Source organism: Primulina tabacum, chromosome 8 (assembly GCF_025594145.1).
Source record: "Primulina tabacum isolate GXHZ01 chromosome 8, ASM2559414v2, whole genome shotgun sequence".
NCBI classification, from domain to species: domain Eukaryota; kingdom Viridiplantae; phylum Streptophyta; class Magnoliopsida; order Lamiales; family Gesneriaceae; genus Primulina; species Primulina tabacum.
Window position 1 is genome coordinate 7,764,229 of NC_134557.1, and position 23,759 is coordinate 7,787,987.

The 23,759-nt window shown below is 37.8% G+C and overlaps 2 protein-coding genes and 1 pseudogene across 4 annotated transcripts; 2 read left to right on the forward strand and 1 right to left on the reverse strand.

Moving 5' to 3' along the window:
* Positions 1 to 298: 298 nt before the first annotated feature.
* On the reverse strand, positions 299 to 14,001 carry LOC142553532 (putative phospholipid:diacylglycerol acyltransferase 2). The gene is made up of 6 exons (XM_075663862.1): positions 13,111 to 14,001; positions 12,783 to 13,005; positions 12,275 to 12,558; positions 11,767 to 12,094; positions 1,172 to 1,446; positions 299 to 839 (listed from the first exon to the last, which is right to left on the reverse strand). The coding sequence occupies exons 1-6, from the start codon at positions 13,548 to 13,550 to the stop codon at positions 365 to 367; spliced, it is 2,025 nt and encodes a 674-aa protein (XP_075519977.1). The 5' UTR covers positions 13,551 to 14,001; the 3' UTR covers positions 299 to 364.
* A 761-nt stretch (positions 14,002 to 14,762) lies between these two features.
* On the forward strand, positions 14,763 to 18,641 carry LOC142553535 (UDP-D-apiose/UDP-D-xylose synthase 2-like; annotated as a pseudogene).
* A 489-nt stretch (positions 18,642 to 19,130) lies between these two features.
* LOC142553534 (BTB/POZ domain-containing protein At3g44820-like) lies at positions 19,131 to 23,537 on the forward strand. 3 transcript variants are annotated; one of them, XM_075663866.1, is made up of 5 exons: positions 19,131 to 19,607; positions 19,688 to 19,969; positions 20,377 to 20,446; positions 20,932 to 22,140; positions 22,492 to 23,537. In XM_075663866.1, exons 2-5 carry the CDS (start codon positions 19,920 to 19,922, stop codon positions 23,086 to 23,088), a joined length of 1,926 nt encoding a protein of 641 aa, XP_075519981.1. In that variant the 5' UTR covers positions 19,131 to 19,607; positions 19,688 to 19,919; the 3' UTR covers positions 23,089 to 23,537. The 3 variants fall into 3 exon arrangements, with proteins under 3 accessions (XP_075519981.1, XP_075519982.1, XP_075519983.1); XM_075663867.1 differs by having other exon boundaries at positions 19,767 to 19,969; XM_075663868.1 differs by having other exon boundaries at positions 19,826 to 19,969.
* Positions 23,538 to 23,759: the final 222 nt, after the last annotated feature.

Here is a 23,759-nt window from a genome sequence, read left to right on the forward strand (position 1 = left end):
TAAATACACAAGGGGCATATAGGTACTTTCACAAACGAAAGTGGTAAACATAAAAAATAAACAAATATAACAAAAACAAATGAAATAAAAATAAAAACAGCATAATTAAACGGTTACAAATTAAATGAAATATAAAAATATGACAAAAATTCGTGTGAGACGATGTCAAATGTCGTATTTTGTGAGACATATATTTTATTTGGATCATGCATAAAAAAATTATTTTTTATATTAAAAATATTATTTTTTATTATGAAAAAGACGATAAGAACCATTTCTTCGTGCATAGATAGGAAACTTTATTTCTTTCATCTGTTACAAATTCTCGGTACATAGGTGGTTAGTTTTCCAACAAAATCTTGAATCACAGCTGAATACTTACTTTCTTGGACATTTCGACAATATTGGAGTAGATTTTATCGCCTCCAAGCTCAACACCAGATGCTCCGGCTGCCACTCGTAGTATGTCCTCGACTAAGGCCACATTTCCCATTATATCGGCATGTGCACTACTAGCTAGCCCCCGCCCCTCCAGCAAATTTGCTGGTGCTTGATGCTTGTATTCTCTTATGTAAGTTGAGATCCTGGATGGGTTGAAACGTGTTTTTCCTCGCCAGCCTTTGGCACACATGAAACCAGAGCTCAGAACTGGGACAATTTCGTCTCCATCCACAAAGTACGCCCCACCTTTTAAGCAATTTCCATCTGCGGAGCTGTCTATTTGGAGAGGAATGCTTCTGCGCCTGTTGGAGGGTGAGAGCTTGTAGATATATGATCTTTCTGTTGGGATTCCCACTCCATAGAGACAGTATATTTCCATGTGTGGTACACGTTGAACTAGAATAGAAATCAACAAGGTTTTTTAATGCCAAAGAATCAAGAACTGAATTTGAAATGCATTCACTGAGTGGAGCTCTGGAGAAGCTAGGAGAATGACTTGGATCAAAACTAAATTTTGAAAATTAAGAGAGATTAAAAACATGATAAATAAAATGTTATGTAAGTCTATATGATGATTTAATTGCCGGTTGCTGCTGTTGGCAACCTCCCTCTCCCCTGGCTCGGCTGCTACACTCAGAGCGGACAGAAAATTCTAGGCCCACGTTCCAACCCTTGTTACATGTAAAACTTGACGTGGATTGAAATTTAAATGCATTGGGTTGATACTTACTTGGTCTCAAGTGGATTTGACCAGTACTTGTGATTATTATACTTGGGATCGTCCAGGTTGTTAGCCACACCATGTGAGAACTGAGCTTCGGCACGTTTCATCGTCATTGGAGCAATGGAACGGAGAAGCTCCAGCAAAGTTTTTGCAGTGTATGCTTTATTTTCAAAAATTCGGTAGATGATATCCCGGTTTATTTCATCATAATCACTCCATACTTTTCCCCGTGATGGAGGATGAGATTTTGCTACGGTATTATTGGGTCTCTGTGCTTGTTTCTATCTCCATTGAGTTGAGAAACAAAAGGAATGAGCATGGATATTTAATACTACGTTCAACAAACTATGTAGTAGTTTCTTGAATGTCTTAGCTTTCGGCAAATTCTTTCAACGGTAGTTATCTTGAAAGATTTCTATTTCCATTGAGTTGACAAACCAAAGGAATGAGTAAGGATATCAAATTCAACATTCAACAAACTAGTTAGTAGTTTCTCGAATATCTTAGCTTCGGATATTCTTGAAACGGCACTACGTCAAACAAAATATGTAGTAGTTTCGTGAGTATCTTAGCTTCGGATATTATTGAGACGGTAGCTACCAAATCAGATTAAAAAAACGAAAAATTGGTAGTTTTTGAGAGTTTCATTTCCACAGAGTAAATGTGATGAGGGTGAGTGTTGTGTACATCAGAATGTAGGTGTTGTGCGTAGGTGTTGTAACACCCACGACAACATGCAGCAGAAATTATAGTTTAACACATTAACACGCAACTGAATGATAATAATACGAGAGACGAGATATAAATTATGCACAAGTATAAAATACTTGCGCGGTGCCTCAGGGCATAATAATTCACTAGAAAAACTTATAAGTTTACAAAAACCAATATTAGTGAAAGAATAAAACAACTCCCTAATTAAGGCGAGTAAAAACAATTGCATCCTAAACCTCTAACAAACCGTATAACCAATATACAGAGGATGCATCAACTGAGAAGTGAAAAAGTCTTCAAAAATCAACACACTAATCAAACCAGTGATTAGGCGTTGTCTTCAGATGTTGTCAGCACTTCACAGCCACACTTTAAACACTGGCACGAGATTACTTCGATCTCAAAAACTCTCCGTATGAATTCGTCTCTCCAGGATTTTTATGCTCTCGGTCTCTACCTTTTTCTTCTCCTTTGACTCCTATTAAACATAGAAAAAAAAACAATTTCATTAGGAAACAAACTCTTTTAAAACAAGGATATCATATCTTAAAGATATTATGAGTCATATCATATATAGTCTCATATCAAATATTAAGTCTACACGAGATCATATCATCAATTCGAGATTATTCTCATGTCTAGAAAGGCAAAACATTAAAGATATTAAAAAAATATATATCAAGGAATAAAATTCCTTTCAATCTCCCCATTTTTGCTTTCTGGACAAAACAACCCGAAAATGGTTATACGACTCAGCTCCCCCTGAGTTAGCAAATCAGTGACTCAGCCAACTTTAGTTGACTCCCCCTGAATTCTACCGTTAAGCCTCCCCTGAAAACAAACACAGTTAAAACAAATGTTGTATGTTAGATGTTGCAACATTCAGATCATAACATCGGAACAGTTCATTAATCAGGAGAAACTCAGATCAGAGAAAATACAAAAACAACTAAAGTACAAAAACCATCGACTCAAAATCTCATTATCCTTCATTATTGCCAGCATCATCATCATCAGCCATTTTTGCTGGTTCCAGCTGTATCTACTCCCCCTTTTTGTCCAGAATGGACACCAACATCCAGCAGAAGCTCATAATCAGCCACTTGATTTTCATAATGTTCAATGGTCTTCTTGGCATTTTCAATCTGTTGTCGACCATAGGCAATCTGAGCTTGAATGTAGGAGATAGACAGTGTTACATAACCAGTAGGAGGGACATCTGTAGGAGGCAGTTTAGCAGTCTCAGGCACAGGCTCAGATGTTGTATCATCAGTGTTGCCAACATCCGGAGCAACACTAGAATTCAGCCAAGGCAGATCGATCTTTCTGTTGCCTTTGAAATAAGCAGGAGAAATCTTCAGAGAATCTCCGACAGGACAATGATCTTCATCAATATCCCTAATGAAACCTTGAGATTCCAAGATTCCATAAATCAGTGAAGGGTAAGGCAGCTTGGTTTTCTTGAAGTCTCCTTCAGCATATTGCAATGCTGTCTTAAACACCAGCTTCCCAAAGTTAAAGGCACGTCCAGTACCAATAGAAAACAACACCAGGGCCTGAGATCTAGTCACACTAGTAGAATTGGTTGACGGTGTCCAATTCCAAATTGAGGTCTTGTGCAGCATAGAGAAAAAAGAAGTGAGATTGGCAGCACTCAACTTCTTGGGATGGTCAGGGAACACTTTGACCAGGCCTCCAGTGAGCACTGAGGTTACATCATTTATGTCCAAGGTTTTCTTCAACTTCCTCAACATCAGGAGTGTTGTAGAATGCATTGATCACAGAAGGTGTGAACTTGTAGATACGATCACGAACAAACACTCTCCCATACTTCACCAATCGCTCATCTCCAACACTGCCCAGGAGATTGCAGTAGAATTCCAACACAACACGGCGGCAGTAGGGCATAACAGTAGTGACAGCAGTGGAGAGCAACCTTTGGTTCTTTAAAAACTCAATCAAGTTGTGTTTCCCATATGCATCAACATCAATATTTTTCTCCTCAATCAGCTCTCTCTCAATAAACAGGGGCCACAATGCCAAGGCCTCCTCAGAATAAAACTTGGGGAAAAAAGACTTACTTAAATCATAGTCAGCATAGTCAATGTTGTGCTCGGTGTTGTCAACATCCACCTCAACACCGGCAGCAGTAGCAGCAACATCTTCAGAAGACTCACTTTCTTCAGAGCAATTATCTTCATATTCAGCATCATCTTGTTCCTCAGATTCAAAATCAGACACAGAAGATGAAGAGGAATCATCAGAAGCTCCAGGCCGGTTTTCCTCAAATTCCCCCATCATTTCTGAATCAGGTTCATCATCCTTAGAAATTTGTTTCTTGGCAGCCTTTTCTTCTTTAAGTTGAGCAAGAAACTCGGCCAGAGATTGTTCATCTTCTTCAGGCTCAGCAGGAAATCTTTCTTCTGCAACATTTTGTGGATCTGTGACGGGGTTTTGCTCTTGAACATCAGAAGTAGAACTGAGTTTCTTTGCAGCAGCAGTTGGTTTGGGGCGAGCCACCAACTCAAAATCATCATCATCGGAGTCATCTCCAGATGAGAAATCAGGGTCCAGAAGATTTGAGGAGGTAGATGCCCGAGGCTTCTTGGTTGGAACAAAGTCAGGATCGAACCCTGCTTGTCTCTTTGACCTTCGGGGCATAGGAGCAGGGAGAAAAGCTTTATTCAGAGCTTCAAAGTCAGGTGGATTCTCAACGTTGATCTTGTTCTCAGGTTCACCAGGGGCGATTATTTCCAGCGGTGTTGGTTCTTCTGGCACAGCCACAATTTCCAGGCCCTCAACATTGGCTTCGGCGGTGGGTGTTGTGTCAGGTGACTCTCCACGCATGCTCGCAGCCATTTCACTCCTAATGTCGTGAGGATCGAAGGTAGCCATCTGCGAAATCAAGAACAAAAGAAGTAGAGTAGTTCGAAGAACACAGAAAATCGCGAAGAACAGGGATAATTTGCGCAGAAAAAAAATGAATAGTGAGGGCAGGAGAAATTTTAGAATGTGAGGGAAAATAATAAACAGTAAAGTTATTCCTCAACCATTCCTAATTATTTAAGCACAACCCTCCAACGGTAACATTCTGTTGAGCCACAACTACATCATCTTTCCAAACCAATTTTTACTCTCACCCAACGGTAACTTTCTGAAAAAGTGCAATCATTATTTCAAGAAATCAGTCAGGATAAAACACCCCGTCGAATTAACCCCACAAACAATTAGAGATCAAGAATTTTCAAAATCAAGTTGGATAGGGTTTTCTTCGTATTTCATGAATTAAAATCTGATAGCCCACTGGACTTGATGAATTCACATAACATCAGAATGAATGACTTAAATTTATGCCTAAAATATGATCAAAAGTGAAATACACAAGCATGTGATCAAACTGTGATCTGTCTGTACTTGGGTGTTGGTAACACCTCCTGGCAACACTCACAATTTAGACTCAAACTTTCTTGAACATTTTAATTCAGACATGGTAGCTCCCATTCTAGAAGAACGGTCTTCATTGGACTCATCTAGGTAGCTTTTTCCATCTGTATTTTGACTTAGAAGTGGTAGCTCCCACTCTAGAAGAACGGTCTTCATTGGACTCCTCTATGTAGCTTTTTTCATTTTCTTCAAACATTTTTTGTTATATTTTTCTCCTCTTTTCTATTTTTCACCTTATTGCTCAAGATTTTTCCAAGTCATTTTCCACATTGGACAAGATCATGTGATACACGAACATCCTCAACTACTTAATGACTTAGATTGAGCATAATCCATACTTTAGAAAATTTTGTGAGAAAGTTTGATTCTCAACTGAGGGCACACCATTCAGTATCCTTCACTTGTACAGGCTTCACACAAAACAGGATGAATGCAATATGTCTAGCATCCTAAAAATAAAATGCACATGCATGCTGAGTGTTGTCCACAGGTGTTGTAACACCCAGGACAACATCTGTGAGTGATCATTGTGCACACAAGCTGAGAGACTTCCTAAGATTGGAAAATCTCTCAAAATCTAATGGTTTTATAAAAATATCAGCAAGTTGGTTCTCAGTTCCAACAAATTCCATTCGAATTATACCCTTCTCAACCAAATCTCGAATAAAATGATGTCTAATGTCTATGTGTTTTGTTCGAGAGTGTTGTACTGGATTTTTTGAAATATCAATTGCACTTGAATTGTCACAGTATACAATTAAGGTGTCACTGTTGAAACCATAATCTTTAATCATTTGATTCATTCACAAAAGTTGTAAGCAGCAACTAGCAGCTGCAACATATTCAGATTCAGCAGTGGACAGAGACACACAATTTTGCTTTCTACTATACCATGACACCAAATTGTTACCAAGATAAAAACATCCACAGTGGTACTCTTCCTATCATCTAGGTTTCCAGCCCAGTCAGCATCACTAAAACCCACTAAATTGGTGTTTGTCTCTTTGGTGTACCGCAAACCTAAGTCAACTGTCCCAGCTATATATCTCAAAATTCTTTTGACAACTTTTAAATGAGTGACTTTAAGATCAGCCTGGTACCTGGCACACAAACATACACTAAACATGATGTCGGGACGACTTGCACTCAAGTAAAGAAGATTGCCTATGATGCTGCGATACTGGGTGTTGTCAACACCTGCGGCAACATCGTCTTTAGACAATTTTTCAGTCGACCCCATTGCAGTTTTCATGTGTTTAGTGTTCTCGACAGAAAATTTCTTTACCAAATTCTTAGCATACTTGGATTGACACAGAAAAATACCATCATGCATTTGTTTAATTTGCAATCCAAGAAAGAAACTTAATTCTCCTACCATGCTCATTTCAAATGTGGTAGACATGCATTTAACAAAATCATCAACATGCTTTTGAGAAGAAGCGCCAAAAATGATGTCATCCACATAAATTTGACACACAAGAATATCATGCTTCGACTTTTGAATAAAAAGGGTTTTGTCAACCTCACCTCGTTTAAAGCCTAAGTCAAGCAAATATTCAGTAAGCCTACCATACCATGCTCGTGGAGCTTGTTTCAGTCCATAAAGTGCCTTCTTCAACTTGTAGACATGGTCCGGGAGGTGTGGATCTTCAAATCCTTTATGTTGGCTTACATAAGCTTCCTCATTCAAAATGTCGTTCGAAAATGCACTTTTCACATCCATTTGATATAGTTTTATGTCCATGTGACAAGCAATGGCAAGTAAAAATCGGACTGATTCAATTCGGGCAACAGGGGCAAATGTCTCATCAAAATCAATCCCTTCAATTTGTGTATACCCTTGAGCAACTAGCCTTGCTTTATTTCTCACAACAATTCCAGATTCATCAGTTTTGTTCTTAAAAATCCATTTGGTTCCAATAACATTCACATTATCAGGTCTAGGAACCAAATCCCACACATCATTCCTAACAAATTGTTCAAGTTCCTCATGCGTATTGACCCAAAATTCGTCTTTTAAGGCTTCATTTATATTTTTGGGTTCAATGAGTGAAACAAAACAAGAATGACTTACTTGAGAGTACACGGAAGTCGTGCATACTAGATCAATCATTTTTCGATAATCTACTTTCTCCTTTCTTCTAGTTTGCATTCCTTCAAATGCTTCTCCAATGATCTGAGATGATGGATAATTTTTCTGAATCTTACTGGGAATATCAATCCCTTCATTGGTTACATCATCATCATTTACAGCATCCTCTCCTGGTTCATCATTTGATTCTGCCAGTGCAGGTGTTGTCTCAGGTGTTACAACACCGGAATACAACATTTGTGTTAGGCAGTGTCTCACTTATGTTCAGTAGCCCATCAACTTCATCCTCGATTGTTTTTCCTGTTAGATATGCAAGATCATCAAAAACAACGTTAATAGATTCCATAGTCGTTCTTGTTCTAAGATTATACATGCGATATGCACGACTATTGGATAAATAACCAAGGAATAAACACTTATCACTTTTTGAATCAAACTTTGCAAGATGGTCTCGGTCATTTAAAACATAACATACACACCCAAAAACATGAAAGTACTTTAGGTTTGGCCTCTTTCCCATGATAATTTCATAGGATGTCATAGTAGAACCACTCCTTAGGTACACACGATTTGAAATATGACATGCTGTGTTTAAGGCCTCGGCCCAAAATCGTTTTGAAATATTCTTTGAACTTAACATGACCCTAGCCATTTCTTGCAATGTCCTATTCTTCCTTTCGGCTATTCCATTTTGTTGAGGAGTCTTAGGGGCAGAAAATTCATGAGTTATCCCCCTCTTTTCACAGAATGATGTAAAGTGTGAATTTTCAAATTCCTTACCATGGTCGGTCCTTATTTTACCAACCCTCAAATCATGTAGATTAGTAATCTTATCATGTAATTTCTTAAAAGCAGCAAATGTGTCGGATTTTTCTCTAAAAAAACTTATCCATGTAAAACGAGAGAAATCATCCACACAAATAAATGAATACTTCTTACCTCCAAGGCTTTCCACTTCCATTTGACCCATAAGATCCATGTGCAAAAGTTCAAGACACCGTGTTGTCCCATAGTGTTGCAACACTTGATGGGGATCACTTGTTTGCTTACCCTTTTGACATGCACCACAAACATAAGGAATTCCAGAGGATAAATTAGGCATACCTCTCACAGCATTGTACTTACCAAGGTTCTTTAATGTCTTGAAGTTTGCATGACCCAATATTTGATGCCACAAGTTTAATTCACTCACCTTTGAATGATTGCACACAAGGTCCTCTCCAAGTTGATAACAGTTGTCAGCAGACCTTGTACCTGTCAAAATACAAGTATTAGTGTTATCAAAAACTTCACAATTGTCTTTATCAAACTTAACATGTAAACCATCATCACAAAGTTGACTTATGCTTCTTAAGTTTGAGTTAAGTCCCTCGACATGAAGCACATTGTGTAGGTTAGGCAATCCATCAACATTCAAGGTCCCTTTGCCAGCAATTCTTCCTTTAGCACCACCACCATACGTCACATGATCATTCCTTAGTTCAACATAGTCAATCAAATGATCTTTAGAACCTGTTATGTGGCGTGAACAGCCACTGTCAAAGTACCATATTCCTGCAATGTTAGTCTTTAACGAAGTATAGATAACAGAACATTGAATATTAGCCTTTGACACCCAAACCCTTTTTACCGATGGTTTCCTATTGGCAGTGTTGCGCCGGGTGTTGTACAATACCTGAGGCAACACCTGTTCAGATTCCCATTTCTTGTAGTCATCTCTCAGTTTAAAACAGTAGGGTTTGATATGTCCAGGTCTAAAACAATAGTGGCAGATAAAGTGGCGTTTCCTGGACTTGGACTTCTTGGTAGATATTTGCCTTTTTGATGAAACACCTTTTTCAGTGTGTGTAGCATTCGAGATTTCAGCACTTTCTTTGACAAAGACAGTTGGTTTTCTTTCAGTATTGGAAGATTCTCCAATTTCAAACAGGTTATTCGTATAACCAAGTCCAGCTTTGTCATTTTTTCCAATCATCAAGAGTGAATCAAGTTTGGATGAACTTGAATTAAGCTTAGCAAGAATTTGAGTTGCTTTTCCTTGACTTTGCATAATTTCCAGATCTTTCTTGCTTAAGATTACTTCAAGTCGTGATACTTGTGACTTCAGCTCAGTGTTCTCTTTGGAGAGAATTGCATTCACTTTATTTCTTTTGATCCAGTCTTCATACAATTCTTCATACATTGTCTGCATACTTTCCAGAGTGACTTCATCATCATCTACTTCTTGGGTTTCAGACTGACTTGATTCACCAAGGGTTGTAGAATTAAGACACACTGAATTTGAAGAAATGTTGCGACCAGGTATTGCAACACCTGTGGCAACACCCAAAGGATTGATTTGTATTAAACGTTTCTCCTTGATCACAGCAGACAACGATGTGTGATTTTCATATTCATTTGATCCTTGATCATCATCAGACTCTTCATCACTCAAAGTGACAACCATGCCTTTGTTTCTCCGAAGTCGATTGGCACACTCATTGGCATAGTGTCCAAATCCAGAACACTCTCTACATTGCACTGAATCCAGATTTCTAACATTTGATTGGATTTGCAATTCATTCCTTGGTCAAAATTGTCCTTTCATGGGAGTAAACTTTTGAGCTTTTGCAGAAGTGGTGATATTGGGCAACACAGATTTTTGTCCAATTTTCTTCTTCTCTCTCATTTTCTTCAAGTAATCACCAAACTTCTTAGTAATTAAAGAGATAGAATCTTCACCTAAATCAGACTCATTCACCTCTTTAGATATTTGAAGGATTTCATCATAAGAGTCGTTGAAACTTCAAGGGCTATTGTCTTCCCTTTATCCTTCTTTTGTAAATCAAGATTCATCTCAAAAGTTCTGAGAGAACTTATTAATTCATCCAGGTTGATTGTTGAAGTGTCTTTAGATTCTTCAATTGCACAAACTTTGACATCAAATCTCTCAGGAAGAGATCTTAAAACTTTGTTCACGAATCTTTCGTTGGACATGGGATCTCCAAGACTGTGAGCTTCATTAGAAAGTTGTCACAAACGGCTATCATACTCGAGAATAGACTCCTTGTCCTCCATTCTCAAGCTTTCAAATTTTGATGCCACCATCCTTAGTCTAGTTTTGCGCACACTCTCGGATCCTTCACAATGTTTCTGAAGTATATCCCAAGTTTCTTTGGCACATACACAATTGGTGATTAGATTGAACATCCTTGTGTCAACAGACGAAAATATAGCATTGAAAGCCTTGGAATTAAAATTTGAAGTTTGCACTTCATCAATTGTCCATGTACTTTCTAGTTTGAGCCGAGTGTCTCCATCAGCATCCTCAATCTTTGGTGGACTCATCAAGTACACGTTGTCAAGCTCTTTCTTCGATGGATTTAATAAAAACCCTCATCTTTACTTTCCACAATGCATAGTTTGATCCATCCAACACGGGAGGTCTAAAAACAGTGTTTGTTGATGCTTCCATAATCCTTTTTCACCTGTGAAAACAAAACAAAACAAAACAGGATCTCACTTAGTAGCGTCAAGTGGAGGCTCTGATACCAATTGAGAGTTCCGTTTCCACATGGTAAATGTGATGAGGGTGAGTGTTGTGTATATCAGAATGTAGGTGTTGTGCGTAGGTGTTGTAACACCCACGACAACATGCAGCAGAAATTATAGTTTAACACATTAACACGCAACTGGAATGATAATAATACGAGAGACGATATATAAATTATGCACAAGTATAAAATACTTGCGCGGTGCCTCAGGGCAAAATAATTCACTAGAAAAACTTATAAGTTTACAAAAACTAATATTAGTGAAAGAATAAAACAACTCCCTAATTAAGGCGAGTAAAAACAATTGCATCCTAAACCTCTAACAAACCGTATAACCAATATACAGAGGATGCATCAACTGAGAAGTGAAAAAGTATTCAAAAATCAACACACTAATCAAACCAGTGATTAGGCGTTGTCTTCAGATGTTGTCAGCACTTCACAGCCACACTTTAAACACTGGCACGAGATTACTTCGATCTTAAAAACTCTCCGTATGAATTCGTCTCTCCAGGATTTTTATGCTCTCGGTCTCTACCTTTTTCTTCTCCTTTGACTCCTATTAAACATAGAAAAAAAAACAATTTCATTAGGAAACAAACTCTTTTAAAACAAGGATATCATATCTTAAATATATTATGATATCATATCTTAAATATATTATGAGTCATATCATATATATTCTCATATCAAATATTAAGTCTACACGAGATCATATCATCAATTCGAGATTATTCTCATGTCTAGAAAGTCAAAACATTAAAGATATTAAAAAGAAAAATATATCAAGGAATAAAATTCATTTCAGTTTTATTTACCGGAGAATTGAAAGTAGGGAGTTTTGAAGAATCCAATTCTGATGCCAGCTTTCCGAAAGAGATTATCCTTCCATAGTTTGTTGATTCTTGGACTTTGAAAACGCTCTTATCATTGGAGTTGTTGCTTTTTGTGTCTCGAAGGTTACTTTCTTTCTTAGAACAACACACAGAGTTTTCTTCAGGTGACCAATCCAAATTACCCCAAATGGCCTCGCCTCCTTTAGGTAACAAAGAAACTACGGAGTCCCATGTTCGAGATACTCGCATGACATGTTCCAAAGTTTGAAGGCCCAGAATTTTAGAATCCAAGAGACCTGGAGCCATAGCTCTGCAAAATTAAATTCAAGAACTAGGAACATTGATATTTGCCCCCGAAAGTATGATTTTTCTGCACCACCTCAGTTTCCTATACTTCCGGTCCAACAAACTATGTATTTTATCTTTATTAACTGGAACTATATATATGGTATAAATCAAGAATAATGACCATATTTTCTCTCTGACTAACCTTATGAAATCAAGGTCTTTGCTTTCTACAGACAATATACTCCCCACGATTTTTGCAATACCAAGGAACGTCGGAGCTATATTCATGACTGCTTTGATGTGCTTTGCGCACCAATCTGGTCCACCGCCACCTCCCATAGGCGGAGGTGCTTCGACCCATTTGATAAAGTGGAGAAAGTAGATCACACCCATTGAATGAGGCACCACCACCACTTTCTTGTATCCATTTGTTACGTACATCAGCTCGATTTTGCTCTTCAATCTACTTAGAGTTTGGTCCCTTATCTGTTCATCCAACCAGGAGTAGTTTACACAAAACTAAAACACAATCCGCAGTTTTATTTTCTCACGATTGATAATTTACAGTGGATAATATATAACATCTCACATTTATTGCATACAATACGAAGGCTGTAAATTAGTTAATTTATCATAGTTCCATTAATCCAAGAAGGTAATATTGGAACTTTATCAAGAACATCGATCAAAATACTTATTCTAACTCATACCTCTGTATTTTGAAAGGACAGTCTCCAATCATAAGCTGCCATGTACATATTCTTCTCCTCGTACCCAATGCGGGCCAAATTCTGAATCAGATTAGCCCAAATGAAATACCCAGGAGCAAAATAGTCGGCCTCTACGAGCCCGGGCACGGCCCGGACCCGAATTCCAGGGGGATCAAGCCCTGTTTCATCGTTTAATGATAGATGCTCTAACCAACACATAGGCCTAAAAAATGTTCTGCCAAATTTCACATTTGTGCATACAGATTCAATTAAATATCGAAAAAAGAAAAGAAGGAAACTTTTTTTAATTTAATTGTGAAAGTCATACCTCCTGAATATTTCAGTAAAGCTAACGCCCCATAGCCGCTTGCGGAAGAGGCCATCGGCACAAGGCCTGCCTTCCCAGAGCTCGAGTCCTCCGGTGACAATGCCTGGAACCAAAACTACAGGGTGAAGTGCGGTGGTGCCGCCGATTCTCAGCCTCTCACCCGGCGGTTCTGGGGCCTTAAATCCTTGAAAATTTGCTGGTAAAAAATGGTACAGAAACAAGAGTAGCCACCAAGTGGTGCATAAGTATCCAATTGTCCAGCAACAAGAATCTACGCACCTCCATTGTTTCTTCAGCTTGTTTTGTTTTATCCTTTCAACGTTTACTGCAGAATTGATGCCAAAACATTTGCTTTCTTCAGTTTCTGGTCTTCGATAATCAATGGAAAACTTCACAGGCTCCAGAAAACAATGCTTTCGGAACCGAAAATTTGAAGCCATTGAATGAAAAATAGACTGAATCCGTTAGTGGACAAAACTAGAGTGGCTACCCAATTGATCACGAAGTGGAGATATTCAAGCAGTGCAATTTAAGATTAATGGATGAATGAAAAATCCCAGCATGGGAAACTGAGGAGGAAACAACGGGTGCTTCCAATTCCAAAAACAAACCCCATGAAGAGAAATCAAGAGGAAACGAAAGCCATGAAGAAGGGCAAAATTCTCTGTGAGGTATTATTTTGTTTATGCAGTGGTGGTGGCAGAGAATGAAAAACCACGTGGTGAAGGAGACGACGATGTGGAGGTGTCCGTTGCACAACAAAACCAAAACATGCATGAGAATTTAGATACAAGGATGATTATTACTAGCTAACAAAATTCGTAGAAAACAAGAGGAAAAAAGAAAGAATTCTAGACATTTTGTGTATTTTTTTTGTCTTAACAATATGCATACAGAAAACAAAAGCTAGGAAGGACGTTAGGCTAAGCCTGCATCGCTATGAACTAGTAGTTTATAAAAGGAATAATTAGTCCAGTTACTGAAAATTGCATGTTACATATCCTCGTACCGATGCCGCGTCAAATTCCCATTCTCACGATATATGTACATTTAATATGCATCGCCACATGTCCGTGCTTTCGAGTTTGCATGCCCACCTCAGCTGTCACCACAAGCTCTCTTTTCTTCGACTTAGTGCGTTAATAAATTAGCTTTATTTCACATGCAAAATCTCCCCGGGTGAAGCAATAAAGACAAAAATTTACGTGAGATGGTCTCACGAGTCGTATTTTGTAAGACATATATTTTATTTGAGTCATTCATGAAAAATTATTACTTTTTATGCTAAGAGTATTACTTTTTATTGTGAATATTGATAGGATTGACCCGTCTCACAGATAAAGATTCGTAAGATCGTAACGTAAGAGACAACTCAACAGTAAAAGGGACAAAAAATTAGTGGGTTTTCTGGAATTGGATTTTTGAATTAAAATCATTAATTTTATAACTCAATTTATGATCCTACGTATAATATTTTTCTTATTTTAATACACGGTAGCATCCACGTGGCACCAAAATTAAATTTAACCAATTTTTCCAGCTCTTACTTAATCCCCTCTGATTTCCTCCATTCTTGCCCCGTTCTCGCAATCATTCTCACGCAATACTAAAAAATCCGTCGGTGATACGAGTTTCCGGCTATACCACTGGAAATGGCGGGTGCGAGACTAGATCTGGACGGGAATCTGATTAAGCCGATGACGATATGCGTGATTGGCGCGGGGGGATTCATTGGTTCGCATCTCTGCGAGAAGCTCATGATGGAGACCCCGCACAAGGTGCTAGCCGTCGATGTATACAGTGACAAAATCAAGAGTCTCCTCGAGCCCTCCACACTCCCCTGGGCTGATAGGATACAGTTCCATCGTCTCAACATTAAAAATGATTCTCGCCTCGAAGGCCTCATTCGCATGGCAGATCTTGTAAATTATCGGTGCTTTTTCTCTAATTTCAGCATTTTTCCAGAGTTCGTTGTTTCTGTCTGGATTTTCCTTCTCGTTTGATTCGTTTCTGTTCTCGGCATTGCATTTACTGTTGATGATGTTCGACTTTAATTATGTGGCGATTGGAGATTTCGTCTGAACCATAATGAAATTGAAATTTTGAGTGATTGAGTCCTTATATAACTGGATTTATTTCTGAAATTGTAGTTTATGTATTTAGAACTTTGATGATATTTATTTGTATTTTGGATCTAAGTTTGATGTGAACGTGAGTCTAGCTGTCTATGTAAGTGTTCGCTATATGGAACTTTCTTCTGTACCGGTGTCAATTTTAATTTACCCGTTCCTTCCGCTTTGTCCGTTATATATTAATTTCTTGAAATTTGCTTCGTCTATTTTGTGTTCGTTTCCAGCTGTGATTTTATCCTCCTTGTTTAGTACTTTGTGTGGACATGATTTATGTGATTTTGACTGGGATTGACACTTGAAATTTGTGTGGTGTAGACCATAAATCTTGCTGCTATATGCACTCCAGCAGATTACAACACCCGTCCTCTTGACACAATTTATAGCAACTTCATAGATGCTCTCCCGGTGGTAAGTTTTCCATCATACTTTTTGATGATTACCAGGTCTGTTTGAATAATTTGTGAGTTAATTTTTTGGATGATTTAGGTCAAGTACTGCTCGGAAAACAGCAAGCGGCTCATACATTTTTCCACCTGTGAAATTTATGGAAAAACCATTGGTAGCTTTTTACCCAAAGATAGCCCCTTACGCCAGGTGAATCTTTGCTTGCAACGCCTCTCGTGTAGGATTATATTTCTGTAGTTGAGCATTACACTTTCATAATGTTTTGCTATTCCTTTTATTTATTTATTATTGAGATTTCTTCCACCCTAGCCCAACGCAGACCCATTGGGCGAAGGGGTGTCAGTCACGGGCTCAAAAGAGAAGAAACTCAAATAATTTGATTTTTCTAAAATACGAAATGTACACTCTAGTTTGATTCCTAGGTTTGCCTCTGACTACAGCAAATTGTAATTGCCTTTGAATGTTGTGCCTTGGATCCGTCTCCTGTTGGTTTTTTGCTCTATCCAAAACCTTTTATTTTTCTTTGCATGTCTAGTATCAGCAATTTCATGCTTCTTTCTGACAAAAATAATCACTTTAACTGAAGATCAGAAGAAGTCTTGACAAAAACAAGTGTTCTCAGATAGTTTATAGAAGTGAAAAATGCCTTACATGCTTACAATCTATGCTTAAAAAATATTTGAGGAATAAGTTTCGTTTAAGATAGTTTGACTTATACTTCTGTATCTCCTATCTGTATGTTTTCCCTACTGCTTAACACACCATACAACATAGGTGTTACTTCCGTGGAAAGGGCCTTAAGAATTGCATGTTTTACAAATCAATTCTTAAATATTTATTTTCTGTTTTGAGCCTGTTTCACCAACTATGGTTTAAATATATACGTTTGTTATATTTGATTTTTTGACAAACTTGATGCTATTTTTACTTTGAAGGACTATATTTTGATGGAGAATACCTTAATGTCAATATTTGAATTGGAAATGTGGATTTTCAGCAATATAGTTAGTAAATAGTGACTGAGGTGGTGTAATTCGCGTACAGCTGCCAATCAGTTGTGCGACTGTACAATTTAAGAGGGCATATTTGATGGATTTTGGTCTCTTGACTGCTTTAAATTTCAAACAAATAGTGAATCATTTTGTTAAATATCTTTTGTCAGGATCCTAGTTATTATGTTCTTAAGGAAGATGCCTCCCCTTGCATTTTTGGTTCTGTTGAAAAACAGAGGTGGTCATATGCATGAGCAAAGCAGTTAATTGAAAGACTGATTTATGGTGAGCATTGACCTTATATTCAAATATTATTGGTGTTTGTGCTGTAACTGACACTTTATATGTATCTTAATTACTTTGTATAACAGCCGAGGGTGCTGAAAATGGTCTTGATTTTACAATTGTGAGGCCTTTCAACTGGATTGGTCCCCGGATGGATTTTATACCTGGAATTGATGGGCCGAGTGAGGGTGTTCCTAGAGTTTTGGCTTGCTTCAGCAATGTGATCATTTTCATGGCTAATCTGAAAGCTATAAACACTATTTATGCTCATCTCATATTCTAAATGTTGGTTATTTCCGTTCAGAATCTTTTGAGGCGTGAACCTTTGAAGCTTGTGGATGGTGGCCAGTCACAGAGAACCTTTATTTATATTAAGGATGCCATTGAAGCTGTTCTTTTGATGATCGTATGTTCAAAATTGGTTATCCCAATATTTTCTCTAGCTGAATATGTTTAACAGTAGCTAAGTGGTGCGATTAAACTCAGGAAAATCCAGCTAGAGCTAATGGTCAAATATTTAATGTGGGCAACCCTAACAATGAAGTTACAGTGAGACAACTAGCTGAAATGATGACTCAGGTAAACTAAGAATTTGACATCTTCTTGACAATTAACCTTCACATTAAACTATTTGTTTGGTGACTAATTTCTTTCTTTTAGCATGATTTCAGGTTTACTCTAAGGTTAGTGGGGAATCTCCGCTAGAGAACACCTACTACTGATATTAGCTCCAAAAAATTTTATGGTGAAGGCTATGATGATAGTGACAAGAGAATTCCAGACATGACTATAATCAACAGACAACTTGGTAATGAATCGTTCTTGTGGCCAAAAAAACTACATTTTCTTCTTGTTAACATGAATTTGAATTTTAGTCCTTTATTAACGGTGCTTCCATTTTATGGGGTGTATGGGCTGTCCTCTACTAATTGTCTGGTTCCAACGAACACAATCGATCCTTTTTGCTGGAATTTGTAGTTCTCATCAAATTTTACCAATCTGGTTCTCATTGCACTCATTATTGCCCAAATGCTTGTCCACATCAATGTCTGAACTTGAGAAGCAGAAGATACTGAAATTTGGAGGATATGGATAGATCATCGAGATTGGTAAAATTTCAAGCCAAAATTATCTACTTTCTTTGCTCGTCAATTCTATAATTGCAGATTGCTCATCACCAAGAAACAAAAAATGCAGTTTAGTAGCATATGAGTAAGAGCCTTTTCTACCATTTGATTTTCATATATTGTTATTTCTCAGGGTGGAACCCGAAGACATCGCTCTGGGATTTACTCGAATCCACACTAACCTACCAACACAGGACACATGCTGAAGCAATCAAAATAGCTACTTCAAAACCAGCGGCTAATTAAGATTGAAGGGAGAGAATCCGATTTTCAGCTATCAAAAAAGCTACTTCAAAACCAGCGGCTAATTAAGATTTAAGGGAGAGAAAATCCGATTTTCAGCTATTCTACATGTGCAGTTATTGTCACGTCTTCCAGTTCGAGGATATCTGTAGATCAATATGGTTCGATTAATGTCTTACATGTGAAATTCTGTTTCTGACAATCTCGGACTGCTCCAGGAGTTCAGTGGTTGCAAGGATCTTTATATGTCTTGTACCTATGAGAATTCACTTCAATAGTTACAACATGATTTGTAATTTTTTTTGTAACATGCCACGACATTTCGGCGGAAACATGATTTGAATACTCGATATGGTACGATGAAATAGTAGGGGACCTATATTTTCCATTTTACGGGGGAAGGTGAATCCTGTTGAAAGTCTTGGCTGGAATTAGCTGAACATGATCACAACATTTTATTTGCATTTCATTCCATAATCAAACAAAATATAAGTTACTTTTCTTTTGGTGTTTCAATAAGAATTTGCTTATCCTTCAACAATCGTAACTCCTCATCACCCAGCATCAACACACAAGTCGCCATTCCCTCTAAGCATCTTGTGGGGTTTCCTGATGCCAGGCACGGTTAGTGGTGTCGCGACTTAGAGTTGTCGTAGATAATGATATTTGACACTGCCAATTTCTAAAATATTTGTTATATTTCATAAATGAAAACATTGAAAGTATCTATTTGAACGCGCAGAAGCTCTGAAGACCAAAAGCCTATTTCTCCACCGCTGTTCAGCCCCTTTTCTTTCTTCTGTCACACCACCCGTTCGACGAAAAACCTCAATCAGCTCTGCATTACAGAATATTTTATTCTCTTAATAATGATCTCCCGTGTTTTCTTGTCTCTGTCTTTGTGCCATCTGCTCCTTGGCCGGCCTATATCATTCTCACACGCCTGCCAGCGCATGCATGAGTACCAAAACACCCACAGATTATAATTATTATGTCCATATTATCATGAGAAAATATATCAAACTCAACAGAAGACGCACAAACGCGATACGATGGAAAGATGAGTGAAGCTATAATCTTTATCAAAGATCATGCGTTTTCCTGTTTTTACCTTTTTTAACAGCCTATCTGGATTTTCTCTCTGTGTCGCTTGCTTTTTCTTTTTCTACTTATGTACGCATACACACCTATGTAAATTTTGCTTGTATTAATGAAGCGAATTGAGTGAAGTGATGTATCATCAGGAACCGTGTGTTGGACTTTTTAGAAGCACCCACAAAGGATACAGAGTTGTAAAGTTAGAGTCTTTGTAGGTATGATTGTTTCTTCTTCTTTTTTCCCCTTTTCATGCCTCCGCGAGACTCATTGCGTTCTCTCTCCTGTTTGAATTGAGGTGGGTGGTGCGCTGCCCTTTTGTGGGGTATGTTTGTATCCATAATTAATGATATGCTGAGCTGTGGAATTATCATTAGGGTTCTCCGATGCTTGAAAGAAACTGAATTCCTGATGGAGACATCCCTTTATGCTTTAGGACAGAGAGAAATAGCTGATTCTTGAATTGAATTCGTCATTTATTAGAGAAAAGAATGTGTTGAAAGTCTCTTGGTTCCTGAATTTTGTTTGTGATGGCTCCTGCCGGCAAAATTTCCGCATTTTACCGTGAAGGAAACGACTGGTGATTCCCCTTTTCATTATTTGCTATGTATTTTTAAAATTATCTAGTTCGATCACCCCATAAACTACGAACTATCCCTAAACACAACCAGAGCGAGATTATGTTCTATAGTTATATAGCTATAGTGAAGTATGTATCGATTTATTAGAGCATCAAGTTTTGGTAATAGTTAGCCCACATCATTTACAGAGCTTATTTTTGTGGTGGTGGTTTTTTGCTGTGGGGAATATGATATGAATCAGGTAAAATGGCCTGAGTTTGAGAAGCGTGGTGTTTCTGGAGAGAAGAGAGAGATGAAATTGTGAAAATAGTAGAGTTTATGCACACTGGATAAAAAAAAAGTAATTTACAATAAGCTGAACTTTGCATGGAGCGTGGCAATTTGAAATTTGCGTGTTTCATGTCAGTTTCTGCAATTCAAGTCTTCCAAGCGATATTTCTGTGGTGGTGGATGGCGTAAACTTCCATCTTCACAAGGTAAATTTTCTTTTACCTACATTTGCAAACTGCAATCCTATTTCATTAATAATATTAATTATTCTATTTGTCATTTGTTATTTGGATAAAATCATGAGGCAATACTTTTACAATATCAACCACTAGAATTATAATATTCTGAAAATCAATTATAAAGTTTGATCTAATATTTGATGAACCATAATTTCGCTATTTGCCGCTCAATTGTTTTATTTACATTTCTAATACAGTAAAATTTATATGTCCAACGACAATAAATTTACCTGTTTCCTATATAGGGAAGCATATAGGTTTTTAAAATGTTATATTATTTTTTTGTAGAAAACTTGAGAAGAATGTCAAGGAGCAATCCTGGCCATTGACTACACAAAAATCTGAAGTGGAGTGTGATTAATACTTTTTAAAGTGAAAATAACACTTTCGTTTTTCATTTGTTACACATTGTCAAATTCTAGCTAAGATCTTATTAAAATGATTATTGTCAGTTTCCTCTGATTTCAAAATGTGGGAAGATAGCTCAGATCATTGAAGAATCTCAAAGCACCATTGATAAGACATTCACAACAGTTCTTGAAGAGTTTCCAGGGGGTGCCGATGCATTTCTAACGATAGTCAATTTTTGCTATGGTGTCCGAGTAGAATTGACACCAAGGAATGTAGTGATGTTGTATTGTGCAGCAGACTATCTTGATATGACAGATAAATATGGAGATGAAAATTTACTGTCCAAGTCGGAAACATTTTTCCATAAGCATATAATACGACACTGGAAGAATTGCATCGTTGCTCTCCAAAGTTGTGAACCCTTTATTACGAGAGCAGACAAACTTCGAATTACAAGTAGATGTATATATGATTTATCTGTAATGGTATGTACTGATCCCAGTTTATTGGGATGGCCAATGATGATGTACGGTAGTCTGCAAAGCCCTGGAGGTAGCATCCTGTGGAATGGGATAAGCACTGGTGCGAAGATCCATAGCACTGAATCTGACTGGTGGTTTGAGGACATTTCATATCTCTGTGTTGAGTTTTTCGAGAGGCTAATTCGAGAAATGGAGGTCAAAGGTATACAGCCTGAAAATTTGGCATCTGCCATAATGTACTATTGTAAGAAATATATCCCGGGGCTGGGACGATGGCCGGGAGGACAAACGGGCACTGGTAGAACAGTTGCGAGTTTCAGCATGACTCCGGCTGCTGTTGATCAGAGGGTTCTCCTGCAAAGTGTTGTAAAGTTACTACCTGACAAGAAGGGTAAATCCTATTGTCGTTTTTTACTGGGGCTTCTTCGTGTGGCATTAATTTTGGGAGTTAATCACACATGTCAGAGCTCTTTGGAGTGGAGAATAGGCACACAGCTAGAATTCGCAACCTTGGATAGTCTTCTAATACCTAGTTATTCGGATTCTGATATTTTGTATAATAATGAGTGTGTCGAAAGATTGATTCGGCATTTTGTTTCTTCTGACCCTAGTGTAACTACTAGATCCCCATCGTCGCATGTCCTTGAAGCATCCCCATCATCTGGACGGTGGAAGAGAGTTGCTAAATTGGTGGATAGTTACATCCAAGAAGTTGCTTCTGATGTAAATTTGAAACCCAGAAATCTGCGTTCATTGGCAGAAACCTTGCCAGAATCTTCCAGATCTTTGCATGATGGGCTATACAGGGCGTTAGATATATTCTTCAAGGTCTGGTAAATTATTTTGCTTCTAATGTGTTGGAACTCTCATTTTTAAAGTAATCTCACATTTAATATGGCTAATTTTAGGTGACTTTATTTGCTCGTGCATATCGGGTCTGCCCTGACTTTCATCCACGTTTGTTTTTTGGCTAATAGTGAAATGTCTCTTCTCTTTATCGTTCCATAGTAAAAATGCTATCAAAATAGTAACTCTAGATTACTTCTTTTTATCTTAGTAGTGTGATAATATAAGGCTTCCCATAAAACCCCACCTTTCTACGGCATCTTTAGAACGAGGCACTCAATAACAATGCCACTGAAATATCAAGAATTCTGACAATTGCTGGCGAACATGCAGGCACATCACTGGCTCTCAGATAACGAGCGGGAGCAACTGTGTAGCATCATTGATTTTCAGAAGCTCTCAATAGATGCTTGTGCTCATGCATCCCAAAACGAGAGGTTGCCACTTAGAGTGATATTACAAATTTTGTTTTTTGAACAGATGCAGTTGAGAACTGCTTTAGCTGGCTACCTCCATGTTCTCGATGCTGAATCTGGCCCTGCAATTTCAAATGAATCAGCTCAGCAAGTAGTTCAGCGAGATGGGTGGGTAAATGTTGTACGAGAAAACCGGGTGCTGAAAGTTGACCTGGAAAGGATGAGGTCTCGAGTGGGAGAACTTGAACAGGAATTCGGTAGAATAAAGGAAGAAATGAAAAAGGTGTCCAAGCCATATGTTCCTCTTATTTCACCTCACAAGATAACTACTGATGGCAGAGCAGACATACCACAAGCTTCAGCTGAACAAGCACGACCATCTACTCGTCTGTCTCAACACCGAAAAAGTTTCTCATCTACTGTGTATCATGATAAGAAAAGTCCATCTTTATGTCAATACAACACGTTGAAGTTGGATTTGGTCAAATTTGACTTTCCGAAGAATCCCTGTTAATATATAGTTCCAAGCCCTACATAGCACATGCCAATACACTGAATCAGCTCCTTGCAGCATTCAAGAACGGATACTGCACAGCACGATCATGACTCCGCTTTGTGGTCGTGATTTTACTGCATACTGGACCTTTTCTCCTGATGTTCAGAAGCAAGCTTGTGCATGGTCATCTGCAGAATTTTCCGTGCTAGTGAATATGTTGTCTAGTTATTAAAAGAGGTCCTTTGTTACCACTGATGCTGTATAATGCAGAGGCTTAGATCCATACACAGATAAATACTCGCCATGTTCGCAGTCTACTTCGTCGAAGAATCAAAATATGCGTCTTTGGTATGTATATATACACGTTCCTGAATGAGTATCTCATCCTATACACTATAAACTCGAGATAAGCGGAGATTCTTGTAGCTTGTAGAATTTCGTATAACTACACATGTTACTTATGCTCATTCCATGCGTCCAGACGCACATTAATATCATAAAAATTACTGTACATTAATTTTTATGAACTTTGTCATCGTTTAAATTGATTCAAAACAAGTAAATATATTATTTTTTACGTAAGCAAGAATTGATTTTATGGTAAATTATTGAATAATTTAATTTTATAAATAAAATAAGTAAATTTGAGAGTTTCGGTCGTGGAATGGCAATTGATTTGATTTTCTTTC

Bases quoted from the DNA above. Each gene is read 5' to 3' on its own strand.
- LOC142553534 (XM_075663866.1), top strand. From the start codon at position 19,920: ATGGCTCCTGCCGGCAAAATTTCCGCATTTTACCGTGAAGGAAACGAC. The intron at 20,447-20,931 runs GTAAATTTTCTT...GATTATTGTCAG, and splicing joins TAAACTTCCATCTTCACAAG to TTTCCTCTGATTTCAAAATG. The intron at 22,141-22,491 runs GTCTGGTAAATT...GCGAACATGCAG, and splicing joins CGTTAGATATATTCTTCAAG to GCACATCACTGGCTCTCAGA.
- LOC142553532 (XM_075663862.1), bottom strand. From the start codon at position 13,550: ATGGCTTCAAATTTTCGGTTCCGAAAGCATTGTTTTCTGGAGCCTGTG. The intron at 13,006-13,110 runs GTATGACTTTCA...AACATTTTTTAG, and splicing joins TTTACTGAAATATTCAGGAG to GCCTATGTGTTGGTTAGAGC. The intron at 840-1,171 runs GTAAGTATCAAC...GATTTCTATTCT, and splicing joins TCAAATCCACTTGAGACCAA to AGTTCAACGTGTACCACACA.